The 23,895-nt window shown below is 49.2% G+C and overlaps 1 protein-coding gene across 5 annotated transcripts; it reads right to left on the bottom strand.

Moving 5' to 3' along the window:
• Positions 1-113: 113 nt before the first annotated feature.
• On the bottom strand, positions 114-23,456 carry ING5 (inhibitor of growth family member 5). Of its 5 annotated transcripts, none has more exons than XR_010023428.1 (9): positions 23,407-23,456; positions 21,934-22,005; positions 19,657-19,823; positions 18,451-18,562; positions 18,196-18,289; positions 8,227-8,362; positions 8,040-8,101; positions 936-3,709; positions 114-521 (listed from the first exon to the last, which is right to left on the bottom strand). XR_010023428.1 is itself a non-coding variant. In XM_063095758.1 (8 exons), exons 1-8 carry the CDS (start codon positions 23,441-23,443, stop codon positions 3,667-3,669), a joined length of 723 nt encoding a protein of 240 aa, XP_062951828.1. In that variant the 5' UTR covers positions 23,444-23,456; the 3' UTR covers positions 114-3,666. The 5 variants fall into 5 exon arrangements, 2 of the variants coding, with proteins under 2 accessions (XP_062951828.1, XP_062951843.1); XR_010023429.1 differs by having other exon boundaries at positions 114-2,159; positions 2,239-3,709; XR_010023430.1 differs by having other exon boundaries at positions 114-2,143; positions 2,239-3,709.
• Positions 23,457-23,895: the final 439 nt, after the last annotated feature.

The following is a 23,895-nucleotide window of genomic DNA, read 5'->3' as shown; positions in this document are numbered from 1 at the left end:
ATAATCTATAACATGATCCAAAAATACAGATATACATCTTTACATTATTTAATAAAAAGATTTACAATATTATCTTTCCTTTACAAAGGGAACATAGATAATAATTCCTTGAAAATAAAATGTAACATTCATGTTAAAGCTGCATCATCTTTTTGGATGAAATGTGGTAAAGGTGAACACCATAAAATGCATACCTAGGAAGAAAGAAACTTCACAGAACTCTCCCCTGAATGACATTTTTCTCAGACTCCCCTTTTTACAAGTCCTCTCAGCACACATAATGAGACCAATCACTGTTCACTAAAAACTTACGGAAACAAACCTTCAATGCCCATAACAGATGTCCCTCGTTGTGTTATTTTAAACCACGAAGACCTCATCTGCAGATCCTGTGGCAGGGCCCACCGTGGGTGGCTCTGTGGTCCTCTGGGGAAGCTGCTCTTCGGGCAGCACTATTGCTCAGAGCAGTGCCTGCCAAGGGCTCCCAGGGACAGGTCAGAAGGAGAGTGCAGCACGGCCATCTGGGACAGGAGTGACACGGAGCTGGCTGCTGGCCCCATCCATCCCAGCAAACCCTCCCGCCGACACGGCACCAGGTGGACTGGAAGAGACCGGCCTCCATGGCCCTGACCAACACTGGGCTCGTGTCCACCTGTGCCAGGGCATGGTCAGCGTGGGGTGTGTCCTGGGCCACAGCGCCACTAGCACATTCACAGGTTGAGGGGCTCAGTTTAACCAACTTTTTAAGGTAGCATGCCTTATCCTATAGGAAAACTAGAGGATCTCCTCAAATTGCTGACTGATAATGGAGCACTGAGACCGAGGAAAACGATTCTGCTTCTGCTCTGAGCAAAACGCTCCTTCCTTCACAGGCAAATCCCACAGCTGTGGAGGACCCACCCCCTTGGCTCAGATAAAGCTGCCGAGTGACCCACCAGGTCCAGTAGAGAACTCCCTCAATCCAAGAGACAGAGTTGGTTCCTCGGCCGCCTCCAGGGTCAGGTCCAGTGCCAGGCAGGTGTGGGGGTGGGGGTTGGTCCAGGACTCAGCCCCCGAGAGAGGGCAGCCAGGCCTTCTGGAGTGATGCTCAGACAATGCAAGCAGCCTGGCTCCTGTGTCCATGCAGGGCCAAAGCCAGGCCAGGTGACAAGACATTCTTTTCCAACCAAAGGACCATTCCTGAGAGTCTTTCCCACTCACAGACAGTATTGACCATCAGGAAAGGCATTCAGTTAGGATCCAAACGATGGCCCAAGAAATGTTCTTTTTATTTGTTCTGCGGCTGGCCAGTACGGGGGTCCCTCGAGCTTGGTGTTATAAGCACCACACTCACCCAAGTGAGCTAACCAGCCAGCCCCAGAAATTTTCCTATTCTCATGTTTTCTGGGGTTTTTCCAAAGCTATATGTATATTATTTTGGTGATATTATTGTAACTGGCAAAAATAAACACTAAAAACAGATAAGTATAGAAAAAAATTTTTTTAAATTAGAAATCAAGGCATGGGCTGGCATACAGTGACAGGTGAGAAGACAGCATCACGTGTTAAACAGAAGCTTCATTAACAGAAGCCAGCTGTCCCTGTGGACTCAGCAAGACATCAGGAAGCCAGATGTCGATCGAACCCGAAGCAGCCGTCAAAAACCTTATGTCCACACACACCACGTCCTGGTGATAACAGTGGGTGTGAACTGCTCAGCATTAAATTAGCTTCTAAAGAGTCATCAGGCATTGCCTTATTACAAACTCCCTACACTTAGCTATTCCTCTCCACAAAAAAATGGTAAAAGAGTCTTTCATTTTTAAACACATGCGTTAACAAAAAGCTAAGTTACTAAATAAAAACACATCTCTAGTCTCACAGCCACAGCTGAGACTGAGGGTGTGAAGCAGAGAACCAGCCGGCTCTTGCTGATGCCAGCCCGACCCTCTTCTTTCTGGGCTATAGCATGGCATCCATTCTCAGAAAGCTCCCTCAGACCTGGGGGGCCGACCGGGAGGAACTGCAGCAGCCGCCGCGCCCTCTCACCTGCCCAGCACCTGACACCTGGGAGCGTCAGCATCCTCCAGTTCACCCACACCCACAGCCAGGTGACGGCAAGCGCCTTGGCTCGCTCCTGGAAAGGACTGGCAGTCAGAAGGCCCTGCGGGGACAAAGAACTGCTGAGAGTCATAGATCTGGATAGCACCCTGACCGCCACCACCCCTTGACGTTCTTGTTTACTGAATGTTAACTTACTTGCAGGGTGGCACTGTCTAGGATACAGAGCTCCACAAGTTCCTTTCTGCTTTATCTCCTCTCCTCAGTGAAACATTAAAAACTAGCAGGAAAATACACTATTAACGGGGCCATCAGAAGGAAACAAGTCTATCACTCCAGATGACCCTCCTCATAAAGAAAATGAGACTCTTCTTAAATTGCGAATTTCACATTTCACTTCTATCTCACAGGTTTCTTTTCCTGGTGTGAGGACAGGAACAGGTTCCCCTGAGTTCTTCGGGAATCCTCTAACTCCTCTGAACGCATGCCAGAGGTTTTGGAGAGTCTGAGGATGCTCTCAGAGGTCACACAGTAGGTACCATCACAAATGTGTCTCGACAGACCAAAAGGATGCATTTTTCCCCAACTACTACCAAAAAGACGGTTCAAAATCGGTTTGGTGAACGCTGATTAAATGCGAAGGACGCTCTAGTTTCCCAGCTTCACTGTGGAGCTGCTACTGCACACACGAACTTACAATCACATCACACAATCGTAGTCCCCTTGGACATAAGCTGCCAATCGAGTGACGTGCAGCATAAACAGAGTTTTAAAATCAGCTTAGTAGACTTCATAGACACACAGACCCCACGGTCTTCATGCTACTACAGTAATTCCATCTTCACAGTAAAAACATCAGGAACTCCCAGAGAGCCGCGGCCTCGGCCCGGATGCTCGGTGCTGGCCACGGGACCGATGGCCCGCTGGCTCCTGGCTCGCGAAGAGCCGTTTGGCCGAGGAGGTAAACCCGGCCGAGGGAGGGCCGCAAGTCCAAACTAAAAGGGCAGTGCACAGGGAGGCAGGGCCACTTCCTCCCGGGAGGAGCCCACAGCCCTTCCCAGGTACATCACAGGTGTCCTCGCTGAGAGTCCACAGTCACCGGAATCAGCGTCAGAGCGTGGACAGCCACCGGGCGAGCACTGCCCTGGGCCCTCCGCACACGCAGCTCGCTGAGCGACGCATGTGCTTGCGGTGGCACTGGGGGCGTGGGGAGCCCCGTGCTGCACAAAAGAGTCCTAGTAAACTACAGATGACCATGCGAGGTCGACCCTCTGACTGCAGAGTGGTGGCAGTGTGCCGGCTTAAAATGTGTCCGCCTAGCAGCCCGAGTTTGCCAACCCCCCTCTGAGTCCCCTTGGGCTCACTCAGCAATTGCCGCGTTCGGGGCAGGGGAGTCTGGATGAAAGTCACAAGAATAAAGTCACTGTGGCAAGCCCCTGCAAGACTGACCCTCTGTGCAAGCAGGTCTCGGTGGTTTCTTGTTTGTTTTCGGAAACATCCAGAATTACAACTGGCCATCGAGTTATTCAATTGAAACAAGGTGGTCGTAAACTGCAAGAAGACACTGCAGCGTGCTGAAGGGACGCGCCTGCTCCTCTGGGGATGCAGCCCGGGACACAGCCTCTCCTACTTCTTCTTCCTCTTCTCCTGAACGCACCGAGGACAGAACCTGTGAGGAGAAAGGCACAGGGACCGGCCCTTTGCGTCACTGCCACGAGCATGGGAGACACCCAGGCCCTGCCCCCAGTGAGACGGCGCCAGAGAGAGCCACACGCACAGTGGGGCCTCGGCCCTCCGGCTAGGAGAAACCGCTGCATGCGTCACCCTGCACGGGGCGTCTGCTTTGAAGGTGACAGAAATATCAATGGGCAAAATCGTTTTTGCACAAGATGATCAGATGGACCATTCTTCCCTGGTCACTGGTGATAACAGGGTCACTGGTGCCCACAGTCGAGTGCGTCTTTCACAAGCGCTCCCTGGTGACTGTGCGCCAAGCACATTCTGGAGCCTCAGACTCGGGGCTGCTCTGAACGCTCCTGGACAGTGGCAGCCACCCATGACTCTACGGGATATTCTAGTAGGTCCCCAGGCAAGGGCAGCTGATGCATGTGTGACGCCTGACATCATCTCCTGCAGGATGTGGGCCTAAGCGTGCCCAGGCCCGCCTGTGCTAACAGACTCCATGCACAGCATGCAAGCCTCAGGATGCAGGCCACACTGCAAGTCTATCAGCCAGAAAGGGCCAAAGCTTACTCACCAGGGAACAAGCCACAAAGAGACCTCTGCGTTCCCGCTCCACCCCCGCCCATCAGGGAACAAGCCACAAAGAGACCTCTGCATCCCTGCGCCACCCTTGCTTCAGCCCACCCCACCCCACCAGCTCAGCGTGTCCTCCAAGACCCCAGTTTACACGCTCTCACAGATGAGCAGTGACAGCTCCCATCACTTCCTATTGCCTACTAGACTTTTCCACCTTCAAGTCCTGCAAACAACTCAAACTCCCAATGTCCAAAATCAAACTCAAAGCAGACCTCCCTGCCTGGTGCTCTACCCCAAAGCACACTGCCTGCTCTTTCTCCCGCATCCCTTTCACCAGCTCAGGAACCGCCATCCCTTCAGAAACAGAGCCCAAGCATGGTGGCAGCTGTCACAGCACCCCACCTGACAGAGTTTGGATGTGCTGTCCCCGCCAAAACTCGTGTGGAAATCTGATCCTGAATTTGGCAGTGCTGGAAACTGATTCAGTCATGGGGGTGGATCCCTCATGATTGGATTAATGCTCTCCTCCCTAGGGGCAGGGATTAATGAGTGAGTTCCCACTCTTAGTTCCCACGAGAGCTGGTTGTTTAAAAGACCCTGGCACCTCCCTCTTGCTGTCTCTGCTTCCACCATCTTGCAATGTGAGACCCCTGGGTCACTGTCGCCACCACCACATGGACTTTGGACTTCTCAGCCTCAGAAACTATAAGCAAATAAACTGCATTTTCTTTATAAATCACCCAGTTCCATGTATTGTGTTACAGCAACACAAAACGGACTAATACAGAAAATTGGTACTAAGAAGTGGGGTGTTGCTATACAGATACCTGAAAATGTGGAATCAATTTTGGAACTGGGTGTTAGGCAAAGGTTGGAGGAGTTTGGAGGACTCAGAAGAAGACAAAAAAATGAGGGAAAATGTGGAACGTCTTAGAGACTGGTTACATGGTGGCAAGAGAATGCTGATAGAAATATGGACAGTAAAGACCCTTCCAAGGAGGCTCAGATAGAAATAAGAAGTTTATTGGAAACTGGGGCAAGGTCAACTTTGCTGTGAACTGACAAGGAACCTGGCTGCGTTGTGTCCATGCCCTAGGACTTTGTGGAAATTGGAACTTAGGAGTGGGGAACCAGAACATTTGGCCGAAGACATTTCTAAGCAGTACAGCAGTAAGAAAGCTGCATGGCTACTTGTGACAGCCTATGCTGAGTTATGGTGGCAAAGGCATGACATAAAGCCAGAACTTAAAAGGGAAGCAGAGTGTAAAGATTCGGAAAATTTGCAGCCTGGACAAGTGTTTGAGAAGCAGAGAGCATTTTCAGAAGAAAAATTCAGTGGTGTTAAGAAGATTAACGCAAAAGTACGGGATTATCAAGAGAAGGGGAAATGGGCCCTGAAGGCATTGCAGAAGCCTCCGGGGCCAGCCCTTCCATTTCAGGCCCAAATGCCTAGGGAGAGAGAATGGTCTTGGGGAACAGGCCTGAAGCACCCTCCATGGGCTCACTGCAGGACCACCTCAGGAATCTGCTTCCAGCACCAGCACCCCAGCTGCTTTGGCTGCCCCATCTGTGGCTAAATTGTCCCCAGGTGTGGCTGGACCTACAGCTTTGGAAAATACAAGCCGGAAGTCTTGGCAGCATCCACGTGGTGTTAGGTCTGCAGGCTGACAGAATGCCAGAGCTGTGGAGGCTTGGGAGCCTCCACCCAGATTTCAAAGGATGTATGGAAAATTCTGGGGGCCCAGGAACAGATCTGTCACAGGGGTGGAGTCACCGCAGACAACCTTCCCTAGAGCAATGCTGAGCGGAAATGTGGGGTGGGAGTTGCAGCAAAGAAACTCCAACAGTGCCATGTCTAGTGGAGCCATGAGAACGGGTCTGCTATGGAGACCCCAGACCTGTGGAGCTACCAACATGCAATGCCAGCCTGGGAGAACTAAAGCATCACCTGAGACCAGGAAGGCCATAGGAGCAGAGCTGCCTGAGGACTTGGGGACCCAACCCCCACAACAGCATGCAGAGGTCGAACAGGGAATCAAGGCACCTGATTCACCAGCTTTGAGATTTAATGCCTGCCCTGCTGGGTTTCAGACTTGTTTGGGACCTGTCACCCCTTTCTTCTGGTCTATTCCTCCCTTTGGGGATGGAAATGTGTACCCAATGTCTGTTCCACCATTGTATCTTGGAAGTAGATAAATTTGGTTTTGTTTTTACAGGTTCACAACTGGAAAGACTTTTGCTTTTGGTCTCAGATGAGACTCTGAACTTTGGACTTTTAAGTTGGTGCTGGAGCAAGCTAAGACTTTTGGGACTGTTGGGATGGAATGACTGTATTTTGTATGTGAGAAGGACATGAGTTTTGGGGGTCAGGGGAGGAATGATAGAGTTTGGATGTGTTGTCCCTGCCAAAACTCACGTGGAAATTTGATCCTGAATGTGGTGGCAGTGTTGGAAACTGATTGAGTCATGAGGGTGGATCCTTCATGAATGGATTAATGCTCTCCCTGGGGGAGGGGGGATTAATGAGTGAGTTCTCGCTCTGTTAGTTCCCAAGAGGGCTGGTTGTTTAAAAGATCCTGGCACCTCCCTCTCTCTCTCTGCTTCCACCATCTTGCAATGTGAAACCCCTGGGTCACTGTTGCCACCACCAGATGGACTTTGGACTTCTCAGCCTCAGAAACTGTAAGCATACAAACTGCATTTTCTTTATAAATCACCCATTTCCGTTTATTCTGTAATAGATACACAAAATGGACTAATACACCACCCCACCACCATCCCCTGCCCATCACATCCCCGCCAGGCCTGGGGCACAGCAATGGCTGTGTCCCTTCTTGGAATTCCATAGGCTCTGTCCCACAGCACACACAGGCAGGGAGCTGTGTGGTGTCACCGGTGCCCAGGACAAGGCGGGCTTGTGTCAATATCCTGTGAAATCAGTGAGCTGGATCAGGAGCCCTCAGCCACATGGCATCCACTCCTCCTTTTCCCCCACTGTCTCGCAAAGACCTGAGGACAACTTGCTCTCACCAGCCAAGGACTAGTCCGCAGGAGTGTCTATCCATCTACACAACAGGCAAACACACCACCGTGACAAACCCAGGGAGCTACATGTAAGGAGGGCAATGTTTCTACGGTTTCATCTTGAGAACACACATCCATTCTCAGCACAGGTAAACAGAACCAGGCTTGCACTTAAGTAAAATCTTAGGAACCACAATGCACAAAGTTGCCACTGCCTACTGCACCCGCAGATCAGAAGAGGAACCACCCAGGCCTCCTGCACCACGTCTGGATTACACAGACACCCACCCACCCGGCAGCGCGCCAGCCCACGCCGTGTTCAGCAAGTTTAATTCTCAAACTCTTCACCCTTTCTCAAAATTTCCCTAGGGGAGAAGACCCCTCATTTCTCATTTCTACTTACAGTGATCTCTACCTCATTCAAGTGTCAGAACAACTGTTCTTTAGGAGGATAATGCAAATGTAAACGTCATATAAACATAATGACACGTCCCTGGGCAAGGCGGGCAGCAGATGTCAGGTGCTGCGGTAACACCAGGGCACCCACAGCCACACCAACAGCGGCCAGGCAGAAGACTCGGGTCCCGCTAAGCTGCTGCCACCCAGCACCAGCCTCACAACCCAGTTCCTGGCAACCAAGAGCCTTGTCTCAGGAGAGGCCAGCAGCGTGACGCCCAATGGCTGGGAGGAAATGCAGCCAGCACCCCCATACTGACCATTTTCCTTTGGGTTTCGTCGTAAGGTCCACGCAGGCAAAGTGAAACCACTCGATTGGACACTGCAACATAAAGGGACAAGCTGCAGTCAGCACCTCGCGTGCTCTGTGCATGGAACACAGGAAATGCCGACACCCCCACCCACCCTGTACGAGACCCGGCCCCAGCACCAGTGTGTCCCACTCACATCCGGATTGTCACAGCCGATCATCTCCCCGTAGGACACCTGGTGGCACAGGCAGTACGTGGGCTCGTTTGGATCCACGGGCATGTCCAGCACGTCGGAGGGATGCACAGACAGGATGGCATCAGCGAACTCGGACCTGCACGGGAGGGAGGCACGGGCGCCACTGACCGGCCCGCAGCAGGAAAGGGCAGCACGGGGCCTCTGCGGCCCTGCTGCCTCTGGCCCAAGGTCCCTCAAATGAGGCTCCCGAGAGGGAAATCGTAACATGCTCTGAGCTACTCATAGTGAATGACCTTGCTTCCATCGTCCTGACTGCTACATGGAGACCCACGCGGCTCCCAGTGCCTGCTGCTGAAGACACACACCGAGTGCATGCTTCGTGGGCATTTTCTTCCCCAACCAAACACTTTCAGCCAAAACCTCAGTAACGTCTCTGACCTAGCACTGTTCTAAGAATTTATAGTAAGAAAAAGGTTTCACTAAAACATCGTTAACCACAAAAATCCAGAAATGGCAGCGGTGAGCAGCAGAGGGGTAGGACATATCCCCCCCAACACATACACATGCATGCCAGACAAGCATGTGGGGCATGAAGGACAGAGGGCGCCTGACAGCTGTGCAGTGACACACATCCACCACACAGCATCAGGGGTCCAGTCCCACGATGGGGACATGCACCCATCCTTGTCTCAGTCCCTCCCGTACGCCTCGGTGAGGCCTCTGGGCGGCCCTCCCCTCGGGCCACCCTCCTCAGACTCCTGCTCCTCCTCCTGTCTGGGGCATGCACACATCACCAGCATACAGCGGACACTGGAGAGAAACCTGCTGCAACCTACCCCAGACCCACCCAGGTGTTGGCACGGGCCTGCATGCTTGCCAGCTCCCCCGTAACTGTGACCAACGCGCCCTCCTCCCATGAGAATGGCTGGCATGCCTGTGCCCAGGCCCACACGTCTACACAGGCACCTTTACCCCAAAACCCATGAGACCCAACAGCTCCCCTCTCCCTGCCTCGAGCTCTAAATCTCAGGAGCCCACACCGCCCCCTGCTGCCCACCTGGGCATCTCAACAGCAGCCTAGCCCATTGCCACCCTGCCCACGCCCCCCTCCAAGCCTGTAGCCCACAGCACTGCAGCTGCATCGTCCACACTGCTGATCTGGGTGGAGACACTCACCTCTTTGAAAGGGGCATGCTTTTAAGTTTCAGTATTTTGCAAATAAACTTGCAAGCTGCCGGGTAGTATAGACAGTACATTCCATTAGTATAGAAAGAAAAAAAACCTTCCCTACCCCATGCCCTAAAAACCATGAATATATATTGCCATATAAATATGGCAAGTTACCAGGAGGAATATGGCGAAGGGAAGATGAACGTCACCACCAGGGTGAAAAGAAAAGCAGGAGTGTGGTTCCCAGAGGGATTTTCCTTGTATACCTGTCTAAAAGTTTTCTATGACTTTGCACTGCACCTGGCACAAGTGCCACCCAAGAGGGCTCCAGGCCAGCCTGAGTCTCTTTCCTTCGCAGGTAATCTGCTCATCTGCTCTCTCTGGGAATACACAGGATTTTCTCTTCATATCTGAAATCCATAAACATCACAAAAACATAACCAAGTCCGTAAGCTCTGCCAATATTGCCTTCAAGACCAGCCACAGTAGTCCTTCAGGCTGGGCAACTGTTTCTCTGCTTCTCCTCTGAGAACGGCAGGGGGTATCCATGTCCCATCCACCTGCTGGGTGCGTCCTGCCCATCAGCAGGGCCCACGCAGCCTGCTGTGCACCACCACCTGCCTCTGGGAGTCAGCGCGGCAGCCTCTGGCACACCACCCACAACCCACCTGAGCCCTCCTCTCCTGCACTATCTCACTGGTCTGCACTGTGCCCACAACACTCGACCCCACTGAGCCACCACGTGACCTATGTCTGCAGAATCAGCAGGCTCAAGGGCGCTGGCCAGATCCGGGGGCAGCTAGAGAGGGCAGAGGGGCTGAGGGGACCACCCAGCAAGGACACCCCAGAGGCTAAGGGTGGCATGGAAGCCCCCGCATCACGGTGTGTCACCCACCTCTCCAGTCCTACCTGAGGGAAGCAGCCGGGAGCACAAGGAGCCCCGTCCCTCGGGGAGGCTGGGTTGCCCCTGCTGCCAGCAGCTGCCTCGCTCTGGCCCTCCGGCTGCAAGAGGCATTCTCCGTGCTAACTCTCCTGGGCTTGGCCTGCACACCCTGCAGTTCCTGCCCTCGCGATGTGCTCCCCCAGCACTCCAGGTAGCCTTCAGCAGAGGCAGACTGCTTGTCCAAGCTTGGGGAGTCCAGGGGCTACAGGACACTGCCCCCACCCACACACGCAGGTCCTGCCTTGCCAGAGAGCAAGGCGCCAGGGCGCGACGGTGCGGGGTGGGGGAGGGGCCGCCTCGGCTCCCAGGATCTCAGACGTGAAACGGAATGTCTGCGAGGTCTGGGAACAGTCCGCTCCAGGAAGGCTCCTGGCCCTAGCCAGGTGGCAAGTGAGCCTGGAGAGAACAAGGCCACAGGGACATGACCAAGTGCATTCCTAGGTCCCCAACAGGGAAAAAAGAAGCTGCCAGGACGCAGGGCATCGCCAGGCGGGTTCCCGCACATGTTCCAGGATGATGTGATAAAGCCACATCAGCCCCACCCCCACCCCTAGCAAGTCCCGGGTTTGATTCCATCCTAACAGGTTTCTCAGGACGCTCCCTCTGGCACCCACAGCCTCCTCACATCGCTCTGGAGATGCCTGTGCAGCACCTTGGACATCAGAGCCAGAGTTCAGAGCAGGCCCCGGCATGCCCCTCCCTTCAGCTGGCCTCTGGCCTGTCTCTGCATCTGTGAAACAGGACAGGAACCACACAGCCGCTCGGGGGGTCTGCGTGAGGATGTGGACTAAGACGTGCCAGACCCAGGGACTCGCCGCCAGCGCTGCACAGACGTCGCCATCTGGGATCACCCCTTCCCGTCTGCCGCTGTTGTAGATGGCCTGGAAAGCACCGACCGAGCTGCAAGTCTCTCGCTGCTATGACTCAGTGGTGGCGAGCACTGTTTAGAACACCATGGCTTCTGTCGAGGTAGGAAAAGCTGCCCCATCACGGTCGATTGTCCTGTGTTTGCAGAGATGGCCATGAGACCTGTCGGTCGCTCCTGAGGTCTCTGCAGCACAGGCAGGCCCTCAGGAGGAAACTCCAACCACAGCAGAGAGCTGGGGTCATGTTCATCACCACGCAGACTCCCCAGCCCCAGATTCCTCACCTGAGGATGTCCCAATTGAGAGTTGCTACTCCCACACAGAGAAGGCACAGCCAGGACGCGGCCAGGGAGACTCACAATGCTGCTGCCACTACAAGCTAAAAAATCAAAGCCCAACACAGTGCAAAACCACATTTTTAAGTCATGGGAAGCTGTGGAACAACAACAGCTAGAAGACCTGCAGCCGAGAGGAGCGGCAGCTGGCGGAGCCACCCATCTGTCCCCTGGGCTAGGGCTGGGCTGCCCCAGGGAGCACGCTGAGCCAGCACAGCACTGACACTTCAGATCACACACACAGCATGTGTCCCCCAAAGGAAGTCACCAAGTCCAAGGGCTGCACAGGCTGCAGAGACTGAAGGGCAGAGCACAAATCCTGCAGCCTCACAGCATCCTCGAGAAAGGGCCTGTTCAGACACAGCCAGAGCCTCCTCCAGACCTTCGCCAACTGTGCAAGCGGCTGGGGCGGGAGGTGACAAGAGAAAGCCACGCACCGCCAAAGCGCAGACGGAACCTACAGGGCAGCAGTCGGGGAAGGAAACAGACGCCTGAGCCCTCAGTCGAGAGCCACGAGGCCCCCTTGCCCGAACCAAAAGAGAGCAAGTCACTCTAGGAAATAAAGGAAAGTTCATTCTCCAGGACGTTTTTATACCTAGGGTTAGACAGATAAAAAAAATTATAAGATGTGGAAAAAAGGCAGGAAAACACGACTGATAATCAAGAAGAAAGCTGGCTAACAGAAGCAGATGGCCCAGATGTGAGTCAGCAGAAAAGAACCTTAAAAATTCATTATAAATACATTAAAGAAAATATGAATAAAATGGGCACAAATATGGGTAATTCTCAAAAAGGAACTAAAATCAATACTAAAAAAAAATCAAATGTGTGTTCTAGAACTAAAAACTACAATATATGAAATTAATGTTATGAACTCATCTACCTATAAATGACACAGCCTAACTGTTCACATGATAAAATCATTTAAGAAAATATCCACCAAAAGGTAAATGTCTTTTTTCATCACCTCTGATGCAGGTATCATGGCTCAATGTTAAATGTCCTGCCAGATCTACAAAACTTCAGCTTAAAGAACACACACAAAACTAGGCATTCCCAAATGCAAAGATAATTGGAATTCCATTGGGCAATTAAGGAGGAGAAGCCTTGTCTAGATGCTAAATGAAGACACTCTCTCAAGGCTTTACTTCTTATCAGCAAAATCCAGACTCTGGAAAACTCAACAAGTCCAACAGTCTGGGTCCTTAAAAAGAAAAACTGCACATATGAGAAAGGGATGGAGAAAAACCTATATATTAAAAGAGACTTGGCTGGCCAGTTAGCTCAGTTGTTTAGAGCATGGTGTTGTAACACCAAGGTCAAGTGATTGGATCCTCGTACCGGCCAGCTGCCAAAAAAATAAACAAATAAGTAAATAAATAAACAAAATAGAAGAGACTTAAACAACTTATCAATAAAAAAGAAAATAAAAAGACTTCTACTTGAATAGATATGGGAATAGATATAGGCCAATACAGGAACAGGATTTGAACTTGCACTCCTACTATAAACTAGAAAACTGAATAAAACATATGAAACAACTATTTTCAGACTTTGCACAAAAAGTAGCACAGGACTATGGTCCTGAGAGAAGGTAAACACACAAGGTAAGAACTAAGATCATCTCACTTTCTGCTTAAAGGCGCTTCCCACCTTCTGGTCCGTGGAGAGGAAAACCAAATAGAGCGTGGATGCCTTGCTAAGCTGCAGAGAAAAAACGCAAGTTCAGGGAGGACAAGGCTGCTGGAACCTGGAGCAGGGTCCGGGAAAGGAGGAAGCTGCAGAGAGTGCACTCCAGAAATCTGCAAAGGGAGCCCTTTGAGTTTCTGGCTAGAAACTAAGCTGTTTGAGCACAGGATGAGAAACCACAAGGCCAGGCAGAGAATCCAGGAAGCTGAACAATTCCTAGAGCTCACACGCAGGCTGGAAACATTCAAGTTCTAACAGCCAGATAGACAGATCTCATTAAACACCAAGAGCATTCAGAAGAGACCCCAGAAGGGTCATGCCTTAGCAGCAGGCTTAACCAACCCTACAGTAAAGGGGATGGCAAAATACAGCCCACACTTGGCTGCCTTAAAGTTTTACTGGAACACAGGCATGCTGTTCAGCTACATATTTCTTACCTACATTTCTGAGCTAAAACAGCAGAACTGAGGGTTCACAATAGAGACAATATGGACTGCAATCCTAAAGTATTTACTATCTGACCCTTTAAGAAAAAGTTTTTTACAAAACTTAAAAATAAACCTGCAAAGGATCAAGCTGATGCACAGTAATTAAACTACTAACTAAAAACTTTTAAAATTCAATACCATCAGATGAAGAAAACAAAATCCAGATATTCAACAACAAACCATTCATACAGTCTAGCATGCAATCCAAAATTACCAGACATGTGAAGAAGCTGGAAAATGAGACATAACCAAGAGAAAAATCAGTCAGTAGAAACGGACCTGGAAATGACATAAACTGAATCAGAAGACAGGGTCTTTTAAAAAGCTATTGTAAATCCACACATTCAAGGATATAAAAAATGAATGTAATAAGAGAAATAGAAGGTATAAAAAAGAAAGAAAACTTCTTAAGAGAACTATGATCTAATGAAAAATTTACTAAAGTAGATTAAGACTTGAAAATAATAGAAACTATTCAAACTAAACATAGGAAAAAAAAAAGGCTGACCCAAAATATAAACAGAGTCTCAGTGACCTGTGGGAAAATACGAAATGAACTAACATACATGTATGTAATTGGAGTCCCAGAAAAAGGGGATAGGAGAGCAGAAACAATCTTTAAAGAATTGGCTAAAAATTTTCCAAATGTGATGCAAATTATAAACCAACATTCAAAGAAGCTTAATAAGTTCCAACCAGAATACACACAAAAAACTCATACGAAGACACATCATAATCTAGTTGCTAAAATACAGTGATAAAGAGAAGTCTTAGATAAAGCAAACCAAAAAAATAATAATAATAAAAGAAGAAGAAAAAGAAAGAAAGAAAAGAAAAGAAAATGTACTCAGGTTGATATCTCTGCTAGAGAAAGAAAAGAAAAAGAAACCACATACAGGGGAACAAAGATAATAATTATCACCAGGATCAATTCAAGACAGAAGAAACTAGGACATCATTAGTGATAAAAGAAAAAAAGGTCAACCTAAAATTCTATATCCAGTGAATATATCCTTCAAAAAAGGGGGTGAAATAAAGATATTCTCAGAGAAACAAAATCTGAGATAATTCATCACCATCAGCAGACCTGTACTATAAAAAATGTTAAAGGAAATTCTTCAAGCAGAAGAGAAATGACACCAGATGAAAGTGTGCATCTACATAAAGAAATGAGGGCCACCAGAAATGGTAAATATACAGTGTGACTATATACAGGGTAACTTTTGCGGTGAGATCACTTAAAATCTACCCATTTTTCAAGAACACAATATATTGCTATTAGCTACAGTCACCATGCTGTACAATAGATCTTTGAATTTATTCCCCCATCTAACTGAAATTTTGTATCCTCTGACCAACATCTCCCCAACTCCCACTCACAACCACCTCAGCCCCTGGTCAACACCATTCTACTCTCTACTTCTATGAGTTCAACTTTTTTAGGTTCCACTTGTAATCATATTTTTTTAAATCTACTTAAGATAATCAATGGTTTACACCTAAAATAATAAAACACATTATGAGGCTTATACCATATACAGAAGAAAAATGTATAACGATAGCACAAAGGACAGGAGGCAGGAAACGGAAGAATATTTGTGTAGAATCTTACATTAAACATGAAATAGTATATGTGAAATTCATTGTGGTAAGTTAATAAACTGTAAACACTAATACAATGCTTAAAAGACAAAACAAAGAAGTATAGCTAATAAGACAACAGTGGGAAAAAAATCAAGTACTAGCAAAATACTTGATTAGTCCAAAAGAAGACAAGAACAGATGCGATAAACAAAACTAATGGCAAGACGGTAAACCTAAATCCAACCATATCATTAGTTACACATTAAATGTGAATGGTCCAAATATCACAATGAAAAGGCAGAGATTGTCAGACTAGATAAAAACAGAACTCCACTCTAAATACAAAAATACAAACATGCTGAAAGTAAAAGGATAAAAAAGGAAAAAGATATACCATGTAAAACCTCATCGTAAGATAGCTGGAGTGGTTAGATTAATATTAATATCAGCCAAAGTAGACTTCAAAACAAAGAATATTATCAGGAATACGGAGACATTTCATGATGATAAAGAAGTAAAAAAAAAAAAAAAAAATCTAAATGTGTATGTACCAAATAACAGAGCTTCAAAATACATAAAGCAAAAACTGAAAAACTGACAGACTGCAAGGAGAAATAGAAAAATCCATAGCTAGAGTTGGAGATTTTAATACTCCTCTCTCAGTAATTAATAGAACAAGTAACCAGACATCAGCAAGGACACAGAAGACTTGAACAACACCATCACCCATCTCACTGACATTTATAGGGTGCTCCATCCAACAATAAAATACACTTCAATAGCGTATAGAACATCCAGCGAGACAGATGACAAACAGGGCTGTCACACAAGCCTTAATGGATTTCAGAGGATTTCTGTTCTCTGACTAGAACAGAATTAAACTAAAAATTAAAATCAGAAACTTATCAGGAAAATCCCAAATTATCTAAAAATTGAAAAACAGACTAGTACATAAGTTATAAGTGAAATAAAACTTACAAAGGAAATTTTTTTTTTTTTTTTTTTTTTAAAGATGACCAGTAAGGGGATCTTAACCCTTGACTTGGTGTTGTCAGCACCACGCTCAGCCAGTGAGCTAACCGGCCATCCCTATATGGGATCTGAACCCGGGGCCTTGGTGTTATCAGCACCGCACTCTCCCAAGTGAGCCACGGGCCGGCCCAACAAAGGAAATTTTACAATTTTTTCAGTGGAATAGGAATAAAAACACAACATATCAAAAATTGTGGAAAATAAGTAAATAAATAAATAAATAAATAAAGATGAAAAAGGGCTGGCCAGTTAGCGCACTTCGTTAAAGCACTGTGCTGACAACAATGAGGTCAAGGGTCGCATAGCCATACTGGCCAGCCACCAAAAATAAATAAATTAAAAAAAACAAAATTTGTGGAATGAAACTAAAAGAGTAATTAGAAGAAGGAAGGTGTAAAAATCAATGATCTAACCTACTTTCACCTTAAAGAGCAGAAGAAGAAAAGCACAGTAAACCCAAGTTAACTACGAGGAAGGAAATAATAAGGAATAGAAATAAACACAAGAGAAAACAAAAATCAATGAAACTAAAAGCTAGTTCTCTGAAAAGATCAAGAGCAAATGAGAGAGGGGCTGGCCAGCCGGTTAGAGTGCTGTGTTGCAACACCAAGGTCAAGGGTTTGGATCCCTGTACTGGCCAGCCACTAAAAAAAAAAAAACAAAGACCAAATGAAAACATCAATTACCAATACAGGGACCGAAACTGAGGTCACATTAAAGATCCTACCACATCAGAAGGAAAATAACAAGATATCATGAACAACTAGGTGTCAAAAATCTGACAATTTATATGAAACAGACGAACTTCTTGAAAAACACAAACTCCCAAAGATGACAAGAAGAAACAGAAAGCCTGAATACCACCACGGCTTTAAAGAAACTGAATGCAGCATCAAACTGGATACTTAAAACTGAGAATGTTTTATTGTATGTACATTAATAAAATTAATTTAAAAAGTTAAAGAAACCAGCAAGAGTGAACTGTAATGTATAGAGCCTAAGAATGCACACTTGGGACATAAACCTATCAAGAAACAAGAGGAAATAAACACTCCAGAAGCTTGGATCGTATCTTGGAACAGAGGAGGAGGTGGATTCTGACAGGGCACATGGAAGACACCCGGCGCAGAGTCAGGCTCTGCCTGGGGGCAGCTACGGGGATGGTCACCTGACAGCAATTCATTAAACTACGCTTGTTTTGTGTGGCTTTCTGTTCCCATGTACTACCTCATAATACAAAAGTGCTGGGGGTTTTCTAAAGATAAAAGTATAAACACCAGGTTTAAGACTAAAACTTTTCCCCTTTTTTGGTCAAAAAGAACTAACTCCTGTGGCGTCTGCCCGTCACTGTCAGCATCACCCCCACAGGGCTACTGGGCACTGGCCCGACCCTGTCGGTCTAACACGGCTCCCAGGCGGCGATGCTCCAACAGCTTTGGGGGTGAGACCGTCAGTGGAGGATGCTTTAAATAAAGTATTGTGAAGAAGCGTCGGTGGAATGGCACGTGCATTTAATAAGCGTAATCACACAATTTCACAATAAACATGCAAACATATACTTAGATATACCATAATTCACAAATACATAAAAGCCCGGCTCCTTAAACAGTGGCTCGATGGAGCTCTGCCAGCAAACACTCTCCTGTCACCGCCCAGTGAGCCCCCAGCTCCACGCTGCCAGTGACCGTGACAGCGCCCCCCGGAGGCTGCCGTGGGACAGACTGACCTACCCAGGGGAAGCACCGAGGGCCCCAGCTGCACCTGGCACAGCGTCACTCGGGGTCACCTTTCGCTCATGCTTCTACATCCTGAATAAATTCTAACGGTGTTCTTTGGGGAAAAAGAGCAGGAAAGCCTCTTACCCTGCTTTATGCTTCTTTTTCTTTGGAGTGTCTTCTTCTGACGTCCTCCTGCCTCGACCCCGAGAGCCTCTCTTTTCTTTCTGACTTCGACCTTCTGAAAAACAGACCAAATTATTTTCACAGAATTCACTAAAGCAAGGCAAGATTTACCCAAATAAGATATTCACCATAATATTCCCAATAAACTTATTAGACAAAATTCTTCAAGATTCCATGGGTAACAGTAATAAGATAAAGAAAAACTGACAGACTTGCTTTTTAAGCCTCGTCCTCCAGAGCTTTCAAAGTCACTGCCTTCCATCTTGTCCTTCAGATCTGCTTCGAAGCGCGCCAGGTCTGCGTCGAGCCTTCGAATGTGTTTGTCCACCTAAAGAAGGATGCTAAAGCCTCAGGAACCACAGACACAGCAAGGAGGGGACAGCAGGCATACGCTTGCCCTCTAATTGAGCCTTCCGTTAACAAAAGCTCTGCTAACACGAGGCCCACTGTTTCAAAGTTTATGTGAGGGTTTTTTTCTCCCCCACACACAAGGACACCTGAACAGAATAAATGTTTCAGGAAAAAAATGTGAGTGTAGACAGTAATGAGAAACAGTTGTGAAATGCACTGGACCGATGGGTGGGGACATTTGATACTGAATCCTAATTTAAAAACCTGAAGAATGAAAAGGCATAGGTTCTTAAACAGAAAAATAACCAAAAAAACAGAAAATTACTCTTATGCTTCAGGCATAGGACCAGCTGGAAGAAAGGAGACAATATGGCCAAACACCAGGGACAGGGCAACTCCTGTGTTGCCTCTGTCAGAGGAGACGCACCTACTGAGCAATTACAGGACTTTACAAAGGACATAGTCCACTTCTTTCTCCAGCTGACTCACGACATGCAGCCAGAACCACAATGTCAGAGTCCAGAAAGGAGGCGTACCAGTACCCTTCCCAGTCTGGAAAGAAACTGCAATCCTAAACATTGTTGTGCGTCAGGGAGAAAACATGACTGTCTTAGTGACAACTGATCAAACCTGGCATCTTAGAGAGCAGTCTGTCTACTCTAAAGATTCAGCAGTCTGCAGCATCAGAACCCCACACCTGAGCACGGAGCTCTTCTTCCTATTATATGATCTCACGGGCAACACAGGACAATGGCTTTGAGCTTCCACATGAGCCCTGGGGTGAAGCTGACTTGAAAGGAAACTGGACAAAACAAATTCTAGGACTTTACCTAAAGCTGAAAAAAACAAATGGCTCCCCTAGTCACATAAACAAACAAAAAGGGCCCAGCAAACAAAACTACAGGAATGGTCACGTCTAAAGGCTGTCCCCAATTTGTACTTTCTCTAGAAGCATCACTCTCTCAAGGCCAGACCTCCACCTGAGATGCACCCATTCCTGAGCAGCTCTTCCCTCTTGCTGCATGAGAGGCAGGAGCGAATGTCCCCGCCCCCCACCGTCCCCACTCTCACCATCTCATAGGTCTGCATGGCCAGCTGAACCTTGTCATCGCTGTACTCCTTGCACTTGCTGTAGGCGCTCTGGATCCTCTGGAGGCGCTCCACACGCTGCTCCGGAGAAAGCGTCTTCACCGTGGAGATGTACTCTGCCGCCAGGATATCGATCTCTGCCTTCTTATCTGATGGGAGATGGTTGAAGAGCTAGCCCTGCACGAGGTTCCACTGCATGCTCACCAGACTGGCAACAAATATAGTCTGACAATGCCAAGCGGTGGCAAAGATGTGGATGGACACAAACTCAAGCTCTGCCGATGGGAGCACAAACGGGCACAAGGATTTTGAGAAAACAGTCTGTATCATGTGGACGTGCAGACCTGACAGCAGGGCACCCTGCCCAGGACAGTCCCAGTTTACGACTGCTGTCCAGCAAGTGCTCACAGGGTCCTCTTTCACTCTCAAGTCTGAATAACAAACTGTGGTCACCTTACCTATGATCTGGCATGCTACTCTTGGTTGTATGCCCTGAAGAAATGTGAGTACTCAGGCACCAGGATACACACAGGAAAACATTCATAACAGCAGAAAAACAGACAACAACCCAATGTCCAATCAATAGTAAAGCTGATAAATAAGCTGTGGTCCATTCACACAGCAGAATGCTACCCAGGAACAAAAAGAACAAACTACAGCTGCACATAACAATGTGGCTTAATCCCACAAGAGGTGATAATGATCAAAAAAAGCAAGATACAAAGGAAAACACAGTGCATGAGTCTGTTAATACTGAGAGTGGGAACAAACACAATGCTTAAGTCTTTGGCTTAGAGAGGTGAGAAAACGGTGTTGAAGGTCGAAAAGGATTATCAACAAGCTCAGGGCAGCAGCCCCTTGGTGGGGGAAGGGTCTCATGATTAGGAGGGTTGCATAGGCTTCCAGGGGCTAGAGGGCTCAATTTCTCCACTGGGGTTGTAGAAGTTCACCTGGTAATACTTGTTAAGCAACCTATAAACATTTTATGCTTACTTCTGAATGTATGCTATATTTCACAATAAAAGAAGTCTCTATATTCCCTAGTCAAGATGCTGTACCTAAGTGAAAAACCACAGCTACCCCAATCTTGCAAAACATGTGCCCAGCATAATGAATAAAAAATCTTCCACACTAAAGCACATCATCATGAAAATTAAAACCTCAGGTATAAACAGAACATCCCAAAAGATTCTGAATAGAAAAGAAGAAAAAACAGATAACATATATAAAGGATCAGGGATCCAAATGGCATCAGATTTCTTACCAGCCACATGCAAGCTGGGAGACAACACAGCAAAGAGAGATTGAGTGTCAACCTGGAATTCTATACCTAGCCAAACTACCAATCAAATATGAGGCTACAACACACACATTGTGAAACATACAATGTTACAAGAAATTTACCTTTCTATGTACCTTTTTTCAGGAAGCTACCAGAGGAAAGGCTCCTCCAAAATAAGGGTGTAAATCTAAAAAGAGGATGTTTAAGATCCCACACTGAAAAGAGTGAAGGGAGATCCCTGGAAATTCCAGGGCTATGACCGTGCAGCAGGCCTAGAAACAATCAGGACAGAGGGCTCCACGGAAAGCACACACAGAACTGTAGGGAACCTGATGGTCAGACCACACCAAAAACTCTTGCAGTGGAAAACAGAGCCACAAACAAGGCAATTAGTAACTCCAAGAAAAGGTCATGTAAGCACAGCACGAGGTACAGCCCAGTCATAAACACACAGCTGCCCTGATGTAAATACCATCACTGGTCTCACCACAAATTCTAGCAAACCACACCCACAAGACGGGGGAGGGAGGTGTGTGCACACAAGTCGGGGGCCACTGGAGAAGTACATCTTCATTAACCACAATGTAAATAAATAAAGTCTAAAACTGATGTGAAATAAAAGAAATAGCAACAAAAATATACTCTTTAGAAATAGGAAGTCAAATACCAAGAGATCAAAAAGTACTGCCTCACTTTTCAAACTATACACTCAGTTTGGAAATAGAAAATTTTTAAAAGAAAAAGGCAACAATATTTTGGCTGGAAGAATGATGGTTATAAAGATGCAACATGAAGATATATAAGAATCTAAGAAAGTAAACTTGATTTTCTAAGTACCAACATTCTATCCAAGACACTGTATAAAGCCACAGCCTAGGGTTAGGCCATGGCCCCACTACACTGGGTCCCCTCAAAGCAAGCTGCTGGGCCCCTCAGCTGTCAGAGTCCAGCTCTGGCTGTGAGAGGCCTGAACCCACCTTCTGTCCTCTGGTCCAGCTCTCGCATCAGTTGGAAGTTCCTCTGAAGTTCACAAGGAAGGTTCTCAATGCCTGAAACACAAAGACATAGGAGCTGTGTACTTCTTGGTAGCAGGGCAAAAATCTGCCTCCAAGGTTTTACTCCTAAAGTCTACAATGACAAGCCCACTTTGTGTCTGTTTCTGTTAGGGTTGAGGGACCAGAAGGATTAAGCTCTCTTTTTCAGGGACAGGTACCAAACAGTGCTGACAACAGGCTGACACACTTCAGTTGTCAGAAGTTAGATAAGTTAGAAGAAAACTTAAAAAGACGCCAGCAGAGGCAGGTGAGACAGCCCATGTGACTCTGCCACCCCGTGTGACTCTGCCACCCCAGACCCATTCCTCACCCTCTAGATCTCCTGGCCTGCTCTCCTGGTGCCAGCGCATGAACGATCTCCTATTAAACCCTCAGTAGGAGGTCCACTAGGTAGGTACCAGGACAGGAAGGGCGTCCGGTCCAGCATGCTCCCCATTTCAGCTCCCCCCCGCCCCCAGTACCTAGGCCTACCAATAGAGCAGAGCAAAAGGGCAGAATTGGGCCCCCTCTGCTGGATACCCCTCGGGGAAGGCTGGATCCCCACTCTCTCTCCACATGCCCCGGTGGCCTCCAGCTCGAAGTAGGCAGCTCACTCACCACTCTCAGCCACCTCGCGGTTCTGAGTGGCCAGGCCCAAGGGAGTAGGTATCCCTGGTGCAGCAACCCCATAAGGGCACTCCACAGCCACCCAGCCCAACCCCAACCACGTGACCCCAAGGCAGTGACCACCCCCGGCAGACCGTCAGGGTTCACGCCGCCCGGGACCTGCTTTCCTCATCTGTAAAGTGCGGGAAATAATCACCCACTCAGTTCTCAGGAAGACCCACCCTGTGGCTACCTGTGAACAGACCCACTGTACAGACCACCACGGCCTTAAGACGTCACCCAGCCCTGTGACTGCCGGGGCACCCCGCGGGAGAGACGCACCCCAGCAACCCCACCACGCCAGCACGCCCTCCGCCAGCTCGCAGAGGCGGAGGGTCGGCGGGGAAAGCGGCTCCGGGCACCACGTGCACGGGCGCAGAGCCCAGGCCGGGGCCGTCCAGCAGGTGCAGGCCCGGCCACCAGCCCGGCCTTGAGAGGCGTGGGCGGGGCCGACGCGGGGAGGGCGGGGCTCAGGCCACGTGGGGCGGGGCCGAGCTCGCACGCCCCGCCCCGCGCCCGCCTGGCCCCGCCCAACCGTGACGCACCTGAAATTGGCGCGACGAGGGCGACGAGACCCCCGCGCCCGGCCCTCCCTCGCGGCCCGGCTGCCCCTCGGCCGCGCGGCCCCTCCGCGCCCGCAGCCCCGGCCGTCCCCGCCGCCCTCTCGAGCCCCTGGGGTCTGTGCGCGGCGCTGGGCGTGCGGGGGGCTGCGGCGGGGCGGGCCCCGCGCGGGCCGCGGGCGGCGCTTACTGTCCAGGTAGTGCTCCAAGTACATGGCGGTCGCCATCTTCGTCGCGGCCGCGCTCGGGGTCTGCGCGCGCGGGCGGTGCCGCGGGGGGCGGGGCGGTGCCGGCGCTCACTATTCATGAGCCCCGTGCGTTGATTGGCCCGAGGCCTGGGGGCGGGGCGGTGTCGGGGTCCGCCCCCCGGTTTCCGGTCGGGCGCCGCGCGGCGTGGTGGCCGGGCCTCGGGGATCGGGGGCGTGGGGAGGGGGCGGGACCGAGCGGGACCCGGGGCCGCGGGGGTCTCCGGGCCCGCCGGTAGTCCCGGTGCGGGCACGTGGCCTCGGGCGACGGGTCCTGCCCTCACGTCTGCCCCGGCCCCAGCACCGTCCCTCCCGCCCGGGCCCGGTGGCATCTGTTCCCGGCGGGCCGTGTGGGTGGCCGCGTCTCTTCCCCGCGGCAGCACGCAGGCGCCGGCCTCCTCCACCGCCGGCCTCCCAGGGCGGGCTCCCGCGCT

This window comes from Cynocephalus volans, chromosome 1 (genome assembly GCF_027409185.1).
Source record: "Cynocephalus volans isolate mCynVol1 chromosome 1, mCynVol1.pri, whole genome shotgun sequence".
In the NCBI taxonomy this organism is placed as follows: domain Eukaryota; kingdom Metazoa; phylum Chordata; class Mammalia; order Dermoptera; family Cynocephalidae; genus Cynocephalus; species Cynocephalus volans.
The sequence above is the reverse complement of the archived record's forward strand: the minus strand, read 5'-3'. Positions and strand labels throughout refer to the sequence as shown.